We start from the raw sequence: 19,116 nt of genomic DNA on the forward strand, positions 1-19,116 counted from the left end.
TACTGTGAGGGATAAGGGGGTTAGAGAGAGCGATGGTGCAGAGACAGTACTGTGAGGGATAAGGGGGTTAGAGAGAGAGATGGTGCAGAGGCAGTACTGTGAGGGATAAGGGGGTTAGAGAGAGAGATGGTGCAGAGACAGTACTGTGAGGGATAAGGGAGTTATGGGATAGAGAGAGATGGTGCAGAGGCAGTACTGTGAGGGATAAGGGGGTTAGAGAGAGAGATGGTGCAGAGACAGTACTGTGAGGGATAAGGGAGTTATGGGATAGAGAGAGATGGTGCAGAGACAGTACTGTGAGGGATAAGGGGGTTAGGGATAGAGAGATGGTGCAGAGGCAGTACTGTGAGGGATAAGGGAGTTATGGGATAGAGAGAGATGGTGCAGAGCCAGTACTGTGAGGGATAAGGGGGTTAGGGATAGAGATGCAGGGAGGCAGTACTGTGAGGGATAAGGGGGTTAGGGATAGAGATGCAGGGAGGCAGTACTGTGAGGGATAAGGGGGTTAGGGAGAGAGATGGTGCAGAGGCAGTACTGTGAGGGATAAGGGGGTTAGGGATAGAGAGAGATGGTGCAGAGGCAGTACTGTGAGGGATAAGGGGGTTAGGGATAGAGAGATGGTGCAGAGGCAGTACTGTGAGGGATAAGGGGGTTAGGGAGAGAGATGGTGCAGAGGCAGTACTGTGAGGGATAAGGGGGTTAGGGATAGAGAGAGAGATGGTGCAGAGGCAGTACTGTGAGGGATAAGGGGGTTAGGGATAGAGAGATGGTGCAGAGGCAGTACTGTGAGGGATAAGGGGGTTAGGGATAGAGAGAGAGATGGTGCAGAGACAGTACTGTGAGGGATAGGGGTTTAGGGAGAGAGAGAGATGGTGCAGAGGCAGTACTGTGAGGGATAAGGGGGTTAGGGATAGAGAGTGATGGAGGGAGGCAGTACTGTGAGGGATAAGGGGGTTAGGGATAGAGAGATGGTGCAGAGGCAGTACTGTGAGGGATAAGGGGGTTAGGGATAGAGAGATGGTGCAGAGACAGTAATGTGAGGGATAAGGGGGTTAGAGAGAGAGATGGTGCAGAGACAGTACTGTGAGGGATAAGGGGGTTAGGGATAGAGAGAGATGGTGCAGAGACAGTACTGTGAGGGATAAGGGGGTTAGGAGAGAGAGAGATGGTGCAGAGACAGTACTGTGAGGGATAAGGGGTTAGAGAGAGAGATGGTGCAGAGACAGTACTGTGAGGGATAAGGGGGTTAGGAGAGAGAGAGATGGTGCAGAGGCAGTACTGTGAGGGATAAGGGGGTTAGAGAGAGAGATGGTGCAGAGACAGTACTGTGAGGGATAAGGGGGTTTGGGAGAGAGAGATGGTGCAGAGACAGTACTGTGAGGGATAAGGGGGTTAGAGATAGAGAGTGATGGAGGGAGGCAGGTTCTCACACAGCAGTCAGTCAATGTATATCAGTGGACTGGCCGAATGCCTAAAGAAGTGTGCTAGCACAACCAAGAGGGTGACGTAGTGTGTGTGTGTGTGTGTGTGTGTGTGTATCAGTGGAGGCTGCTGAGAGGAGGATGGCTCGTAATAATGGCTGGAAGGGAGCGAATGAAACGGCAGCAAAAGCCTGGAAACCATGAGTTTGATACCATTCCACTGACTCCGCTCCAGCCGTTACCACGAGCCCGTCCTCCCCACCTGTCTATAAGGCGTGCGTGTGTATATACCAGGGAGACAGCGTCTATAAGGCGTGCGTGTGTATATACCAGGGAGACAGCGTCTATAAGGCGTGCGTGTGTATATACCAGGGAGACAGCGTCTATAAGGCGTGCGTGTGTATATACCAGGGAGACAGCGTCTATAAGGCGTGCGTGTGTATATACCAGGGAGACAGCGTCTATAAGGCGTGCGTGTGTATATACCAGGGAGACAGCGTCTGTAAGGCGTGTGTATATACCAGGGAGACAGCGTCTATAAGGCGTGCGTGTGTATATACCAGGGAGACAGCGTCTATAAGGCGTGCGTGTGTATATACCAGGGAGACAGCGTCTATAAGGCGTGCGTGTATATATACCAGGGAGACAGCGTCTGTAAGGCGTGCGTGCGTATATACCAGGGAGACAGCGTCTATAAGGCGTGCGTGTGTATATACCAGGGAGACAGCGTCTATAAGGCGTGCGTGTGTATATACCAGGGAGACAGCGTCTGTAAGGCGTGCGTGTGTATATACCAGGGAGACAGCGTCTGTAAGGCGTGCGTGTGTATATACCAGGGAGACAGCGTCTATAAGGCGTGCGTATATACCAGGGAGACAGCGTCTATAAGGCGTGTGTATATACCAGGGAGACAGCGTCTATAAGGCGTGCGTGCGTATATACCAGGGAGACAGCGTCTATAAGGCGTGCGTGCGTATATACCAGGGAGACAGCGTCTATAAGGCGTGCGTGTGTATATACCAGGGAGACAGCGTCTATAAGGCGTGCGTGCGTATATACCAGGGAGACAGCGTCTATAAGGCGTGCGTGCGTATATACCAGGGAGACAGCGTCTATAAGGCGTGCGTGCGTATATACCAGGGAGACAGCGTCTGTAAGGCGTGCGTGTGTATATACCAGGGAGACAGCGTCTGTAAGGCGTGCGTGTGTATATACCAGGGAGACAGCGTCTGTAAGGTGTGCGTGTATATATACCAGGGAGACAGCGTCTATAAGGCGTGCGTGTGTATATACCAGGGAGACAGCGTCTATAAGGTGTGCGTGTGTATATACCAGGGAGACAGCGTCTATAAGGCGTGCGTGTGTATATACCAGGGAGACAGCGTCTATAAGGCGTGTGTATATACCAGGGAGACTGCGTCTATAAGGCGTGCGTATATACCAGGGAGACAGCGTCTATAAGGCGTGCGTGTGTATATACCAGGGAGACAGCGTCTATAAGGCGTGCGTGTGTATATACCAGGGAGACAGCGTCTATAAGGCGTGCGTATATACCAGGGAGACTGCGTCTATAAGGCGTGCGTATATACCAGGGAGACAGCGTCTATAAGGCGTGCGTGTGTATATACCAGGGAGACAGCGTCTATAAGGCGTGCGTGTGTATATACCAGGGAGACAGCGTCTATAAGGCGTGCGTGTGTATATACCAGGGAGACAGCGTCTATAAGGCGTGCGTGTGTATATACCAGGGAGACAGCGTCTATAAGGCGTGCGTGTGTATATACCAGGGAGACAGCGTCTATAAGGCGTGCGTGTGTATATACCAGGGAGACAGCGTCTATAAGGCGTGCGTGTGTATATACCAGGGAGACAGCGTCTATAAGGTGTGCGTATATACCAGGGAGACAGCGTCTATAAGGCGTGCGTGTGTATATACCAGGGAGACAGCGTCTATAAGGCGTGCGTGTGTATATACCAGGGAGACAGCGTCTATAAGGCGTGCGTGTGTATATACCAGGGAGACAGCGTCTATAAGGCGTGCGTGTGTATATACCAGGGAGACAGCGTCTATAAGGCGTGCGTGTGTATATACCAGGGAGACAGCGTCTATAAGGCGTGCGTGTGTATATACCAGGGAGACAGCGTCTATAAGGCGTGCGTGTGTATATACCAGGGAGACAGCGTCTATAAGGCGTGCGTGTGTATATACCAGGGAGACAGCGTCTATAAGGTGTGCGTATATACCAGGGAGACAGCGTCTATAAGGCGTGCGTATATACCAGGGAGACAGCGTCTATAAGGCGTGCGTGCGTATATACCAGGGAGACAGCGTCTGTAAGGCGTGCGTGTGTATATACCAGGGAGACAGCGTCTGTAAGGCGTGCGTGTGTATATACCAGGGAGACAGCGTCTGTAAGGCGTGCGTGTGTATATACCAGGGAGACAGCGTCTATAAGGCGTGCGTGTGTATATACCAGGGAGACAGCGTCTATAAGGCGTGCGTGTATATATACCAGGGAGACAGCGTCTATAAGGCGTGCGTGTGTATATACCAGGGAGACAGCGTCTATAAGGCGTGCGTGTGTATATACCAGGGAGACAGCGTCTATAAGGCGTGCGTGTGTATATACCAGGAGACAGCGTCTATAAGGCGTGCGTGTGTATATACCAGGGAGACAGCGTCTGTAAGGCGTGCGTGTGTATATACCAGGGAGACAGCGTCTATAAGGCGTGCGTGTGTATATACCAGGGAGACAGCGTCTGTAAGGCGTGCGTATATACCAGGGAGACAGCGTCTATAAGGCGTGCGTGCGTATATACCAGGGAGACAGCGTCTATAAGGCGTGCGTGTGTATATACCAGGGAGACAGCGTCTATAAGGCGTGCGTGTGTATATACCAGGGAGACAGCGTCTATAAGGCGTGCGTGTGTATATACCAGGGAGACAGCGTCTATAAGGCGTGTGTATATACCAGGGAGACTGCGTCTATAAGGCGTGCGTATATACCAGGGAGACAGCGTCTATAAGGCGTGCGTGTGTATATACCAGGGAGACAGCGTCTATAAGGCGTGCGTGTGTATATACCAGGGAGACAGCGTCTGTAAGGCGTGCGTATATACCAGGGAGACAGCGTCTATAAGGCGTGCGTGCGTATATACCAGGGAGACAGCGTCTATAAGGCTTGCGTGTGTATATACCAGGGAGACAGCGTCTATAAGGCGTGCGTGTGTATATACCAGGGAGACAGCGTCTATAAGGCGTGCGTGTGTATATACCAGGGAGACAGCGTCTATAAGGCGTGCGTGTGTATATACCAGGGAGACAGCGTCTATAAGGCGTGCGTGTGTATATACCAGGGAGACAGCGTCTGTAAGGCGTGCGTGTATATATACCAGGGAGACAGCGTCTATAAGGCGTGCGTGTGTATATACCAGGGAGACAGCGTCTATAAGGCGTGCGTGTGTATATACCAGGGAGACAGCGTCTATAAGGCGTGCGTGTATATATACCAGGGAGACAGCGTCTATAAGGCGTGCGTATATACCAGGGAGACAGCGTCTATAAGGCGTGTGTATATACCAGGGAGACAGCGTCTGTAAGGCGTGCGTGTGTATATACCAGGGAGACAGCGTCTATAAGGCGTGCGTGTGTATATACCAGGGAGACAGCGTCTATAAGGCGTGCGTGTGTATATACCAGGGAGACAGCGTCTATAAGGCGTGCGTGTATATATACCAGGGAGACAGCGTCTATAAGGCGTGCGTGTGTATATACCAGGGAGACAGCGTCTATAAGGCGTGCGTGTATATATACCAGGGAGACAGCGTCTATAAAGCGTGCGTGTGTATATACCAGGGAGACAGCGTCTGTAAGGCGTGCGTGTGTATATACCAGGAGACAGCGTCTATAAGGCGTGCGTGTGTATATACCAGGGAGACAGCGTCTATAAGGCGTGCGTGTGTATATACCAGGGAGACAGCGTCTGTAAGGCGTGCGTGTGTATATACCAGGGAGACAGCGTCTATAAGGCGTGCGTATATACCAGGGAGACAGCGTCTATAAGGCGTGCGTGTGTATATACCAGGGAGACAGCGTCTGTAAGGCGTGCGTGTGTATATACCAGGGAGACAGCGTCTGTAAGGCGTGCGTGTGTATATACCAGGGAGACAGCGTCTATAAGGTGTGCGTATATACCAGGGAGACAGCGTCTATAAGGCGTGCGTGTGTATATACCAGGGAGACAGCGTCTATAAGGCGTGCGTGTGTATATACCAGGGAGACAGCGTCTATAAGGCGTGCGTGTGTATATACCAGGGAGACAGCGTCTATAAGGCGTGCGTATATACCAGGGAGACAGCGTCTATAAGGTGTGCGTATATACCAGGGAGACAGCGTCTATAAGGTGTGCGTATATACCAGGGAGACAGCGTCTATAAGGTGTGCGTATATACCAGGGAGACAGCGTCTATAAGGGAATAGAGGGATACAGCAGTTGTATAGCAGCCTGGTGGAAAAGCTCCATGTTCCTCCAGGGTTTAACACAGGAGGAACACTGGCCCTGAGGAGGAGGAGCAGACAGAGCCCAAAGCTCTTATTTATCCCCGGTCCCTCCCCCACTTCTCCTCCCTGTCCCTCCCCCACTTCTCCTCCCTGTCCCTCCCCCACTTCTCCTCCCTGTCCCTCCCCCACTTCTCCTCCCTGTCCCTCCCCCACTTCTCCTCCCTGTCCCTCCCCCACTTCTCCTCCCTGTCCCCCCCCCACTTCTCCTCCCTGTCCCCCCCCCACTTCTCCTCCCTGTCCCCCCACTTCTCCTCCCTGTCCCCCCACTTCTCCTCCCTGTCCGCCTCATCTATGGAGGCAGCACTGCAGTGCAAGGCTGATAATAGCATCCCTTCTGGCCAACGACAACACAGAAAGAAAAGAACTCTACCAGGTCTACTAGCAATACTAGATAATAGCCTACATCTTCAATATTTCAGTAGTACACTGGTACTTAAATATGTGAAACCACATACTCAAAATGTCTTTATCTTAAAAAGGTTTTTAACCGAACGTTTTCTGAAGCTCTCTTCAACGCTTCATCATTAGTTCTCATCCTCTCCACGTGAGTGACAGTGAATGTATAGACGAGAAGTGTTCCTTCTGCCAGGCTGGTGAGGAGTCTTTCTGTTTGGGACAGCGCCATGTGGGAGAGGAGATTGCCACACAAACGTGCCCCATTCCTGCCCACCGCCAAGGGAGATGTCTGACCGTTCTTCAGTTCTCCATGCATGGCATTCCCTGGCTGGCATCCTGGTATCCTTTGTCAACTTCTGAAGTCCTCTAGTTCTGTGGTCTTTAGAGGGATAATGGCAGCTTTAATGTGGTATGGCTCCTCCATCTGAGAGGCATTGGCTCTATGGTTGTAGTGTCTAGTGTTGTGATGTAATGGCGCTGTAGATCCTCTGCTTCAAAAGGTCTTCTTTCTCCACTGTTGTTTACCACAGTTCTAGAATCAGAATCCTGTCAGTTAGAGCTCAAAATGTCCACCATTCCAGGGCTGCTGAATCTGGGAAGAAATTAAAGCGCAATCAAAACAATCTTGAAACGGTTGCTTGAGAATTCCAGAATTTCCCGGCGTTCATTCAGCACATGGACATGGCTGTTTTATGGCACATCCGACACAAGGCGGCGATTGTGTCGGGGTTGAGAGGTAACGGAAGGGCGACCTATGACTCCCTCACTGGGGAATTCTGACATCACACAGACGCCATGTTATGCAGACTCCTCGCTTCAGAAAAACATCCACTGGTGGTGGGCTTCTAAATATTGCTTATTGGACTGGAGAAATTATGAAAGATTATGGAATTGAGAAAATGTTATGATTTAATCTTACTCCAACGCAACCCCAATGTAAATGCACAACCTAATAACTTTACAACCACATGTATAATGGCAATGTTGGCTAATGTAATTAATCAAATTCACAGCTTCAATTAAAAAATGTAAGACTTCAGTTTTTCTTCACAGTAGAAGTAGTGGAATGGATAACAAGACCTTGTTGAAACCCAGGTGTGGTTTTTACATGAAGTACCTAAGGTGTCCCACTTTCCCAGTGAGAGGTAAGAGCTTTCCCCAGTTAGAAAGCGCCTAGCAAAGATTTGACAAACATCCATAATGGAGTTTGTCTGCTTGCTTCTCCATTTTAACGAGGCTGATGTAGATGTAGCAGTCAGACAGTGGGGGATGAGGAGTGCGTGTGTCTCTCTGGGAGAGATGAGACCAGGAAGTAGCAAGGTCATCAACCATTCTATTTCATATCCCAGCCAGAGTTCCCCACTCACCTAGAGAACTTACACCAATTAAGAGTGTGGGAGCACAGGATTCCACCTTTGATGTAATGTGTGTGTGTTTCCTAAGCCAATTGGGAGGATATTGCCAGGATTACATTATGAGATGTCAAGCCCAGGCAGACATTAAACCCCACACGTCATTCACCTGGGGTTGAAGAGAGACATGATCTGATGTCTCTAGTAGCCAGCCAGATGGGCTTACTGATGAATAAGCCCCACCCAGCACTGTGTGTGTGTGTGTGTGTGTGTGTGGAAGAGGGGATATAATATTACTGAGCAGTAAAATAGCTGAGAGTGGAGGGAGAGGATTCAGGATGTAGGTATGTTGTTGTTGCAGTGCTCTTCTCCTGTCTAATGGCATGCGTCTTTAAATGCCTACTTAGAATGGATATTGACATTAAGTATCTCAGGCAGGCTTGCGTCTCAAACACCACCCTATTTCCTATGCACTACACTAATAGGAGTCTGGTCAAAAGTAGTGCACTATTTAGGGGATAGGGTACCAAACCCTTAGTTTGACCGACTCTTCCTGCTCTCCATCCAAATGGAACTGCCTGGAAACAAAAACACTGCCGGGAGAGAGATTGAGCTCCTCCATTTTACCGGGCTGATGGTTTTCACATTAAACCAAAACTCCTGAAGTGTAATGAGGAGATCGGGATGATCCAGGATAATGTGAAGTAGGAACATACTGGAGGGAGGCCATAAAAAAACTCAGTCCTTTAAATACAGACTGCTGCTGTGAAGGACACATCAAAGTATTCTACCATGAATAATAATCCTGTTACAACGCCTACATCAACCCCCGTCCATATTGACCGTGTTAGACCCTTGGTCCTGTATGACTCAGTTGGTAAGAGTGTGGAGGTAGCAACGCCAAGGTTCTGGTGCAAATCACATACACTATAAAACATTTATGCAGTATACTTGCTGTGCTGTAGGCCTATGTCACTTTGCATTAAGTGGTATACATTATTTAAGTGGTAATGCCCGAGAAGCAGGCTGCCAGGGCGGCAGCGTAGCCTAGTGGTTAGAGCGCTAGACTAGTAACCGAAAGGTTACAAGATCGAATCCCTGAACTGACAAGGTAAAAATCTGTCGTTCTGCCCCTGAACAAGGCAGTTAACCCACTGTTCCTAGGCCGTCATTGAAAATAAGAATTTGTTCTTAACTGACTTGCCTAGTTAAATAAAGGTACAATTTAAAAATTAGACCCGAAACGAAGTCGAGTGCCGGCAAACCGTGCCAGTATATCCTCCAAACACCGGCTGAGGGCATTATCACTTTTACACAACGGTTACCAACATATTCAAATAATGACTTTAAAAAAAATTACATTATTTTGCTTAATTTATTCATACTATTTCATCCTTCCACAAGATATAGTTCCGACACATAGGGTTGCTCCCCAACCTGGCTGGTCGTTCGTTCTATCGGTTCGGTTACCAGAGACGCGACCCAGTCATTCAGTCTTTCTGTTCTGTACCCAGTCATTCAGTCTTTCTGTTCTGTACCCAGTCATTCAGTCTTTCTGTTCTGTACCCAGTCATTCAGTCTTTCTGTTCTGTACCCAGTCATTCAGTCTTTCTGTTCTGTACCCAGTCATTCAGTCTTTCTGTTCTGTACCCAGTCATTCAGTCTTTCTGCTCTGGGTCTTTGGACGCGACCCAAGTCTTTCGTTCTAAATGGTCCATTTCCATACCTGCTGGTAACGTTCTTATCCCTTGCTTGCTAGTCAACTACAGCTAATTTACAGTCATGTCAAACAGTGCAGCCAAAATAACGAAGTAGCTGTATTTGCATTTGTTTAAGCGTTTTTTTAGTTACATTTATTTGGATACATCCATAACAATGAGCTAGTGATGCGCGATTTCACCTGGCATAGAAAATGTGCTCTCTCTTCAGGAGGAGCAGCTAGCCAACAACACAATCACTTCAAACTGAAGCTGAAAGACTGCAAACTAGCTGCACTTCCTTTCATTTGACATGTTTTCTTTTTATGATTTTGACTGGCTGAGAAAAGCAGTCTGCCATGTCCTGACTCCCAACACATTCATTACTATGGGACAGCTGGAGATCACATTTCAATATTGAAACAACGCTGCAAATGTCGGAGAGACAGACAGCAATGTTTATACAAATCTCCGCTGTTGAAGACTGTTGGTCTAAAAGAAATGTGAGATAATGTCTGATGTTTTTTATAGTGGAGATCAAGTTTATAAATTGCTTGGCTGGGCTGATGACAGTGGATCGTGCAGGCTGATGGAACAGAGTAAATAGGCATTTTAATGTCATAGATTTAGCCGGTGGTAACTTGTGGAATATACACCGGCTGGAATGCGGTTTAAACCAATCAGCATTCAGGATTAGAACCACCCCTTGTATAATATATTAACACTAAGTAGTAAACTAAACAGGCCGTCAGAGAGCTAAATGCTGGAACCCTCTAACTGGAGAGGATTAGGGAAAACAGATGTGGAATAGGGAAGGCAGACAGGACAGAGAGCGAGCGTGGCCAGGGAAGATATGGAGTATTGGTGGCAGCTGTAGTGTAGAGCATTGCGAGGGGCAAAGCATTAGGGTTTCTAAAACTCGTCTTACCTGGTGAAGGTCGTGTCCCAGGGCAAACTCCTGGAAGTACCCTGGGGCAGCGGAGGACGCTCTGACGGCCTGCCACAGCTTGTGTTCACAGCCCCCCAGGTAGTGGGAGCGCACCCCTGGCTGCAGGTTATAGTTCCTGAACACATAGGCCTTCAGAGGAGTGCCCCTGTTCACGATGGTACTCACTGCTGCCATCTGGTGGTAAGAGGAGGGTACATGAGATTTGTTTTTCCCCATTTGGTCCCATTTGAAAAAGCTGCTGGTGATTTAAAAGGTCAATGTACATAATAACCCTGTATTGAAGAGTGGCGTTAATAGATCGTGTTGCTATATCCACTTATGACCCCACAAGAGATACAGGAAGGGTGGCATATACATTAAATATGACAATAACATTAAAAACACAACACAAATGCACTACTATAGAAGTTATAGCACCGCAGTGACAACATTTAGAGCCATAGACATACTTTAGAACACAGTAATGCTCTGAGGACCCATTGAAATAAAATCATTACAACTGTTAGATGTTATAAAAGCCTAATAACACCACAGACAAGCACATACAGTGTAATCTTTACCAAACACCTCATTACTGTTTCACTGCCTAGCCTCAGCCTGGCTGTCATACATGGAACTAGTGTATGTGTGGATTCTGTGTCAGCCTAGCCACTGGAGCTGCAGCGGTAGAAGTGTGTGTGTGTGTGTGTGTGTGTGGTAGAAATAGAAATGGTTCCAGCCAGCCAGTGAGACGATGGCCAGAGGCTTTCTCAGTGACCTCATTATTAAGAGACGGAGGGACTTCCTTTTCATGGTCCTCCCTCAGCAACCGTGAGGGTGTGTATGCGTGTGTTTGCCAGCTCCACACTGTTCGTCACGCCATGTTACAAAAACTCACTTTTGGGCATTTGGGGTTTCTTGATGTTTCCACCATCAGATCAGAGCCCATTTTTTCTCTGTGGGAGAAAATGAAAGAAGAGCTTAGACTGGGGCTGTCTGAACAAGATACCGGCCTTAAAATCCTTGCTTCCTCTGTACATTCCACTCAAAGCTCATTGGAGGAAGTCAGAGGAAGGGACCTTTGATCATCTCCACCAAAGCACTTCGAGAGGAATTGATCTGCTGTGCTGTTCTTAATTCATGAAGTTAATCTATTCCATTATATTAAAATACTGACTTGAGAATGTTCTCCCAGGTCTCGGAGTCGTAGAAGGCGTGGCTCCAGCCCATTTTGACGGTTCCCACGATGACGTTCTGCTTGAAGACGTCAGAACCCAGCTTCCTGTAGAGCACCTCACACTCATTTAGAGGGATCTGGAATACACCCAGCATGAAGCCCAGGATGGAACCTGAGACAGCCACATAGGATGTACATTTTAAAAATGACTTTTTGTTAGTCCAATAACAAACACATTTTCAGATTGAGGCCTGAGGAGTAACATGGATAAACCCTACCCCATATAACTACACTATAAAACAAACCCTACCCCATATTTTAAAACCAGCTAATTGCAGCATTACAACAAAAATGGAAGAGGCATGTAGAAGGGGGGTAAGGAACTTGTCTGTCGGCCCTGCATAAAAAGCAATAAATAAATAGAGACAGAGAGACAGAGAGACTTCATTTAAGGACCAAAAACATGGACAGCTGTGCCATATAAATTGCTAAATATTTGGGAAGAGATTTTCTATGTACTGATTCCATGGCACATAGTTAATGAATTGATACGCAAAACAACGCCATATTCAAAAGTTCTCATTTTTTCTATTTAAATTATATAAAATTCTTGCAACCAATAGAATGTATATATATATATTGAGGATACAATCTTTCCAACTCTGCAGATTTTGCTGTGAGGAAGCAGAGTCATTAGATCATTTATTTTGGTACTGTCCATATGTAGCTCGTTTTTGGTCACAGGTCCAGGAATGGCTGAAGAATTGCAACATTTACCTAGAACTCTGGGTGATTTGAAAAGTCAATCGATCAATAATATAAAAATTATTTTACAATCTGTAGAAGCTATGAGAATAGAAAGGTTCAGTACTTTTGCGAAGCATCACAGCACAGTTGAAAAATATATGGCTGCTAGAAATCCAAAATGGAGGGTGGTAAGAGATAGATGGGAGTGGTTGAATGAAGCTGAAGGGTGGGACTAATAACAACAATATAACCAATGTAAAACATACGAGGTCTGTAAAATGTATATAGGTTCAGAAATGTTGTGAAATAGCACAGTTACAAATAAAACTGGATGGACATCAGAAATAGAGGAAGGAATAAAAACAAACTAAATATAACTAATGTAAAATAGATTGTGTCTGTAAAATGTGTATAATATGTATAAACAGAAGGTAGAAGCCTAGGTGTTATTGTTTATTAGTTTACTCCAATTGGGGGAGGGGTGGTAGGGTTTGCAGGGAATAATAAAGATATATTCAAAAAAAAAGTATATATGAAAAATATATGAGGGACTGGAAATGCAGACAATTACATTGATGGAAGCAACAGTCTATCCGCAATATGAAAGCTGATCCACCCCCTGAAAAATATGTATAAATAAAATCACACTACACCTTATCAACAGACACTATAAATCACACTACACCTTATCAACAGACACTATAAATCACACTACACCTTAACAGACACTATAAATCACACTACACCTTATCAACAGACACTATAAATCACACTACACCTTATCAACAGACACTATAAATCACACTACACCTTATCAACAGACACTATAAATCACACTACACCTTATCAACAGACACTATAAATCACACTACACCTTATCAACAGACACTATAAATCACACTACACCTTATCAACAGACACTATAAATCACACTACACCTTATCAACAGACACTATAAATCACACTACACCTTATCAACAGACACTATAAAAGCTCTAGCCTCCCTTGAGAATCCCTCAACAAGGTTTCAGAGCTGCTGTCTGACAAAGGGAGGCCACAATGCAAATCTCATTCTTCCAGTCGTCCCTGGACCAGGGGCAGACCTGGGTTCAAATAGTAATAACAAATCATTTCAAATACAGCTGTGATTAACTGAGCTTGCCAGGCTTAATTGTCCAACAGAATAGTCCCAAAACAGAAAACCATGTACGTCTGGCAGCCCAGGCACGCTAGAGGAAACGCTCGAAGTATATGAAAGATTTCAAATAGTATCAGGGTCTGGGGCTTACAGAGCAAGAGGCAAACTGGATCATCCGTTATGGGTATCATTACCCAGGGATGATCAATCCACAGACACTGGCTGGGATTAAAATGGCCACCAAAGAACCAACCACAGTGACAAGCAGATCACTGCTAGCGTCCATTGGACAACAGCCATGTATTTTATCCTTATTTATACAGGTTTATTCTTATTGAGATAAATATTTATTTTCCAAGAGAGACCTGGTCCAATAGCAGCAAGGGGAACAACATTTCAGACAAACCACATTACATACACTCACACAACATTAAACAAAACTATAAACAATAATGACGCTAGCTATGACCATATAGTGATGTACATGACAAGACAGTCTCCTGCCCTGTAAACACCTCCGCTAACAGTCAAACCATGAAACCCATCTCTCGCTGTTTCTCCAGTAGCATTTCCCTCACCCATCACCAGGGAACCGGCCCAGGCCACCTGCTAGCAGCTCCACAATACCAACCTATCTACTAACAGCAGCTCCATCCTAACCCAACACACAACCCAAATCTGGGCCTGCCTTCCTGCTGAACTCTCAACACACAGCCCAAACCCTGCCTGGGGAGAGGATGTCCCCCACCCACCCCACAGCATTGGGGCAGCTGCTGCCAGCCACTATCCAATAAGAAAGGCCCCTGTCCCAAAACTGGCATGGCAGGATGAACCCAGGGTGTGCCAGCCAGGCAGACCATCGTGCCCAGAGCGAGACGGGCAGCCAACTCCAAATGTGGTGGCTGTACTTAATGTTGAAGTATGCACTTTACTTAGCTTATCTGGTGGAGGGGATTACCTTGACTAACACACTGGCCAGCCGTCTCACACACACAGACACACGCAGACCTTCTGAGAGCCAAGGGCGTGGCTGGCTACCACCAACTGGAGCGGATTAGGGACAAATGGATACAGAGAGGGGGAGACAGAGAGCATGGCCGGGGAAGATAGAGGTTTGGTGGTAGCTGTAGGGTAGCGCTTTGTGAGAGGGAAAGCATTAGGGTTCCTAAAATGAGAGAAATGGTCAGGCCATGATGGACCTTGAGAGGAGGAGCAGGGGGTTATGGTAAACAGCACCACCATGTGGTTGTTGAGAGTACTACAATATTATATTGGAGTTCAGTCCCAGTACAGAACTGACTGGCAGGAGCAGTGAGCACTCTGCTCTGTTTAGAATGATCCACCCTGTAAACTGCCCTCACACAAACAGGCATGTACACACACACACACACACACACACACACACACACACACACTATTAGCCAGAGATAAAGTAGGTAATGGGGACAACGCAACATACCTGTGCTGACACCACAGATGTAATCAAACAGCTGGTAGATGGGTTTTCCCGTCAGGGCTTCCAGTTTCTGCAGAGTCTGAAGGGCAATCAGTCCCCTGGACAGTAGAAAACACACATCATGAAGAGCACTACTATAGATTCTCTACGGTGTGTAAAAGTGAGTGGAGACCAAGTAATAACACTGATAATAACATCCGCCAGTGCCACACACACATTCAAATGGAGAACATTGGATAAACTTGAATGTGGTGAGCGATAGCAAAACAGTCTTTCCATCACTCTTACTAGCTCTCTTAATTTCCTTTTTTCCCCCTCACATGCTACCCTCTTTCCTTCACACACACACACAAACCCACACCCTACTGTACCTGGTTCCCCCTCCGTCGATGGACAGGACCCTGATTCCCTGGCCCTTGACAGGGTTGGTGTATCCCACCAGAGTGAGGGCCTCCCTGACTGCTGCCTTCAGAGACGGGTCCTCAGCCTGGCGGAGACGCAGTAGGCACGGGATCGCCTTCTCCTGAGGGCCACACACACACAGCAAGATATAACAATATATAGTTACCGTCACTGACACCCATTTTGGTCAGTTCTAGAACTAATGTACAGTAAATTCCGGACTATAAGCCGCAACTTTTTTCCCAGGCATTGAACCTCGCGGCTTAAACAATGACACAGCTAATATATGGATTTTTCCCGCTTCCAATTTTTTTTTTTTTTTTTTAAACACATTCTGTGACGCTCAGTTTTTTGGCGGCATGAAGCTTTCATTAGACCAATGAAATTGCCAAACGGGTTAAGGTCAAACAACTTTTTTGTTTACTGTTTAGATTAAATCGAGCGCTCTCAAACTTCCCATCATTCTGATTACGGTAGTCATTTTGTCACCCTCATCATGGTAAAGACACGGAGAAATGCATATGATGCAGCTTTCAAGTTGAAGGCGATTGATCTGGCTGTTGGAAAAGGAAATAGAGCTGCTGCACGGGAGCTTGGTCTTAATGAGTCGATGATAAGACGTTGGAAACAGCAGCGTGAGGAATTGACTCAGTGCAAAAAGACAACTAAAGCTTACTGCTAATTTGTTATTTTTTGTTACAAGCCGTGTTTCGTTAAAGCCCATTTATTGTTGTTACAAGCCGTGTTTCGTTAAAGCCTGTGTAAAGTTAATTTGTTTTAATGTACCGGTAGGAACCTGCGGCTTATAGACATGTGCGGCTTATTTATGTTCAAAATCATAGATATATTTTTTTAAATTCAGTGGGTGCGGCTTATATTCAGGTGTGCTTAATAGTCCGGAAATTATGGTAAGTGGTTTTCAAATCAGTCAATTCAAGAACTATGCTGAAATTGCACATTCTTCTCAGATAAGCGTGGCAGAGAATTGGAATTTAAGTTTACTTCATGAATTTACTAAGTGAAAATATAAAAAAAAAAATGTAGCCCAAACCTGCCCCCAAGGAAGAAGGAACCATAGCGTGCCAGTCCCTGGTATTAAAAAAAGGTTGACAAACAAACTTAGCAGAAGCTTTTATCCAAAGCCACAGATTACAGCGAGTGGCATGCACACAGTAGGGTCCGCATTTTGATACATGTGACCCCTGTGGAACAGAAGTCATGCCTCCAGCATACACACACATTGACCTTAATACAAACGACACCTTAGAGGTCAGAGGAAATAGCATGCACCATCTGTGACCAGTGGTTTGACATAACTATACTGTAACTGAACAGACTATAAAACACTACTGTATCCTCACTTGAGCACTGTTGACGAGGTTAACCAATGTTTCCTCAGGCCAGAAACAATGGCCTTGTTTAAGTTGTTCAATGGGACAGTCCCTACAGATACGGGTATGTGTAATGTAAATAACCTGCATGATGATAAGGGAACATACACTGAGTGTACTAAACATTAGGAACACCTGCTCTTTCCATGACAGACTGACGGGGTGAAAGCTATGATCACTTATTGATGTCACCTGTTAAATTCAGTTCAATCAGTGTAGATGAAGGGGAGGAGACAGGTTAAAGAAGGATTTTTAAGCCTTGAGATGTATTCTGTATGTGTGCCATTCAGAAGGTGAACGGACAAGACAAAATAACGAAGTGCCTTTGAGCGGGGTATGGCGCACCGGTTTGAGTGTGTCAAGAACTGCAATGCTGCTGGGTTTTTCAAGCTCAACAGTTTCCTGTGCATATAAAGAATGTTCCACCACCGAAAGGACATCCAGCCAACTTGACAACTGTGGGAAGCATTGGAGTCAACATGGGCCAGCATCCCTGTGGAATACTTTCTACACTGGAGAGTCCATGCCCCAATGAATTGAGGCTGTTCTGAGGGCAAAAGGGAGGGTCAACTCAATATTAGGAAGGTGTTCCTAATGTTTTGTCACTCAGTGTATAGGCCCACATACAAAGCTATATAGGAACAAAGTTCTCTCAATTTATGACTTTATCTTATTCAAGCACTATGTTGGCTAAGCTGTTGTCATAGCAAAAGATGGAAAAGAAAAGGAGAGAGGGCCACTAGGAGCTCAGATGCAATAACCAACGTCTCAACAGCGTATACCCTGATGAAGACAGCTTGTCTGTCGAAACGTTGGTTATGAGTTTATTAAGTTACTGCATCTGAGCTCCTAGAGCGGCTCTCCTTTTCTTTTCCAGGTGTTCTACTCCGCTAGCCAGCACCTCGCCTAAACAGGTGTTCTACTCCGCTAGCCAGCACCTCGCCTAAACAGGTGTTCTACTCCGCTAGCCAGCACCTCTCCTAAACAGGTGTTCTACTCCGCTAGCCGGCACCTCTCCTAAACAGGTGTTCTACTCCGCTAGCCGGCACCTCTCCTAAACAGGTGTTCTACTCCGCTAGCCGGCACCTCTCCTAAACAGGTGTTCTACTCTGCTAGCCAGCACCTCTCCTAAACAGGGGTTCTACTCCCCTAGCCAGCACCTCTCCTAAACAGGTGTTCTACTCTGCTAGCCAGCACCTATCCTAAACAGGGTTTCTACTCCCCTAGCCAGCACCTCGCCTAAACAGGTGTTCTACTCCGCTAGCCGGCACCTCTCCTAAACAGGTGTTCTACTCCGCTAGCCAGCACCTACCCTAAACAGGTGTGCGTTTTTCTCGCCTCTAGCCATAGCAAAAGTTGACATTTAGCATGTCAGAGAGCTTAAGGATGTGCCCTAGTCAAATGTAGTACACTATATAGAGAATACGGTACCATTTGGACAGCACCCAAAAAAGTAAGACAACAGAACAGCCGCCCCAGATATTCTCACCAGACATGATTATGTATACAGAAAAACAATGCTGTACTGCATACTGCTCTGAGGGGAAAGATTTAGGTGAAGAATTGATCAGGATGGAGAGACACTGCTGAAATACAATTGTTTGGGTGTGTGTGTGAGCACACGTGTTTCCAAACTACTGAACAGCAATAAATAATGCCGGTTATTGTCTTCCATTAAGTTCAAATCCACATGACTGAAACATTGATTTTATGACAACGCTGACATGACAGGCGTTTACAGCAGTCCGCCAGCCCACCTTGACAGCCACCCCGCGGGTCTCAGGAAACTCCAGTAGATGATAGCTGAGCTCCTCCACTCTGTTGATGTAGACCCTGACATCAGACGCTCGGTTTAAGGCCTTGACCAGGGACCGGGTCCTGTTGTCCACACTCACCCTAGCGATGATCTAGGAATAGATCACACAGGTTAGACACGTTCTCAAATCACCACAACAACAAAAAGTCAAGTCTGGCATATCTAATACCTCACTTGTTATTGCTTGATTTAGCCATGATGTCAATAACTCAGACACAACCTACCTACATTTACACTTTACATGTATTTAGGGGTGCTTGCTCTAAAATGACCGGTCTATAAGCCTGAAACAGTTTATTTTGTAAGAAGAAACCATAAACCATCTATATTACTAGAATGTTAAGAGGATTTCCTCTCCTACCACAGGAGGTCGCTGGCATTTTAAGTGGGGAGGACGGGCTCGTGGTAACGGCTGTAGCCGAATAAGTGGGGAGGACGGGCTCGTGGTAACGGCTGGCGCAGAATAAGTGGGGAGGACGGGCTCGTGGTAACGGCTGGAGCCGAATAAGTGGGGAGGACGGGCTCGTGGTAACGGCTGGAGCCGAATAAGTGGGGAGGACGGGCTCGTGGTAACGGCTGGAGCCGAATAAGTGGGGAGGACGGGCTCGTGGTAACGGCTTGAGCCGAATAAGTG

At 46.7% G+C, this 19,116-nt stretch overlaps 1 protein-coding gene across 1 annotated transcript in view; it reads right to left on the reverse strand.

The window, feature by feature from the left end:
* The window catches only part of LOC106561642 (calcium-independent phospholipase A2-gamma), a 35,002-nt gene that overhangs the window by 12,368 nt on the left and 3,518 nt on the right, over positions 1-19,116 (reverse strand). The window contains exons 3-8 of the mRNA XM_014125791.2: positions 18,424-18,573; positions 15,245-15,396; positions 14,877-14,971; positions 11,533-11,704; positions 11,254-11,311; positions 10,356-10,550 (exon numbers count right to left, since the gene is read on the reverse strand). Of these exons, the coding sequence (XP_013981266.2) occupies positions 10,356-10,550; positions 11,254-11,311; positions 11,533-11,704; positions 14,877-14,971; positions 15,245-15,396; positions 18,424-18,573 (822 nt within the window). The remainder of the gene's footprint in view (positions 1-10,355; positions 10,551-11,253; positions 11,312-11,532; positions 11,705-14,876; positions 14,972-15,244; positions 15,397-18,423; positions 18,574-19,116) is intronic.

Source organism: Salmo salar, chromosome ssa10, assembly GCF_905237065.1.
Source record: "Salmo salar chromosome ssa10, Ssal_v3.1, whole genome shotgun sequence".
In the NCBI taxonomy this organism is placed as follows: domain Eukaryota; kingdom Metazoa; phylum Chordata; class Actinopteri; order Salmoniformes; family Salmonidae; genus Salmo; species Salmo salar.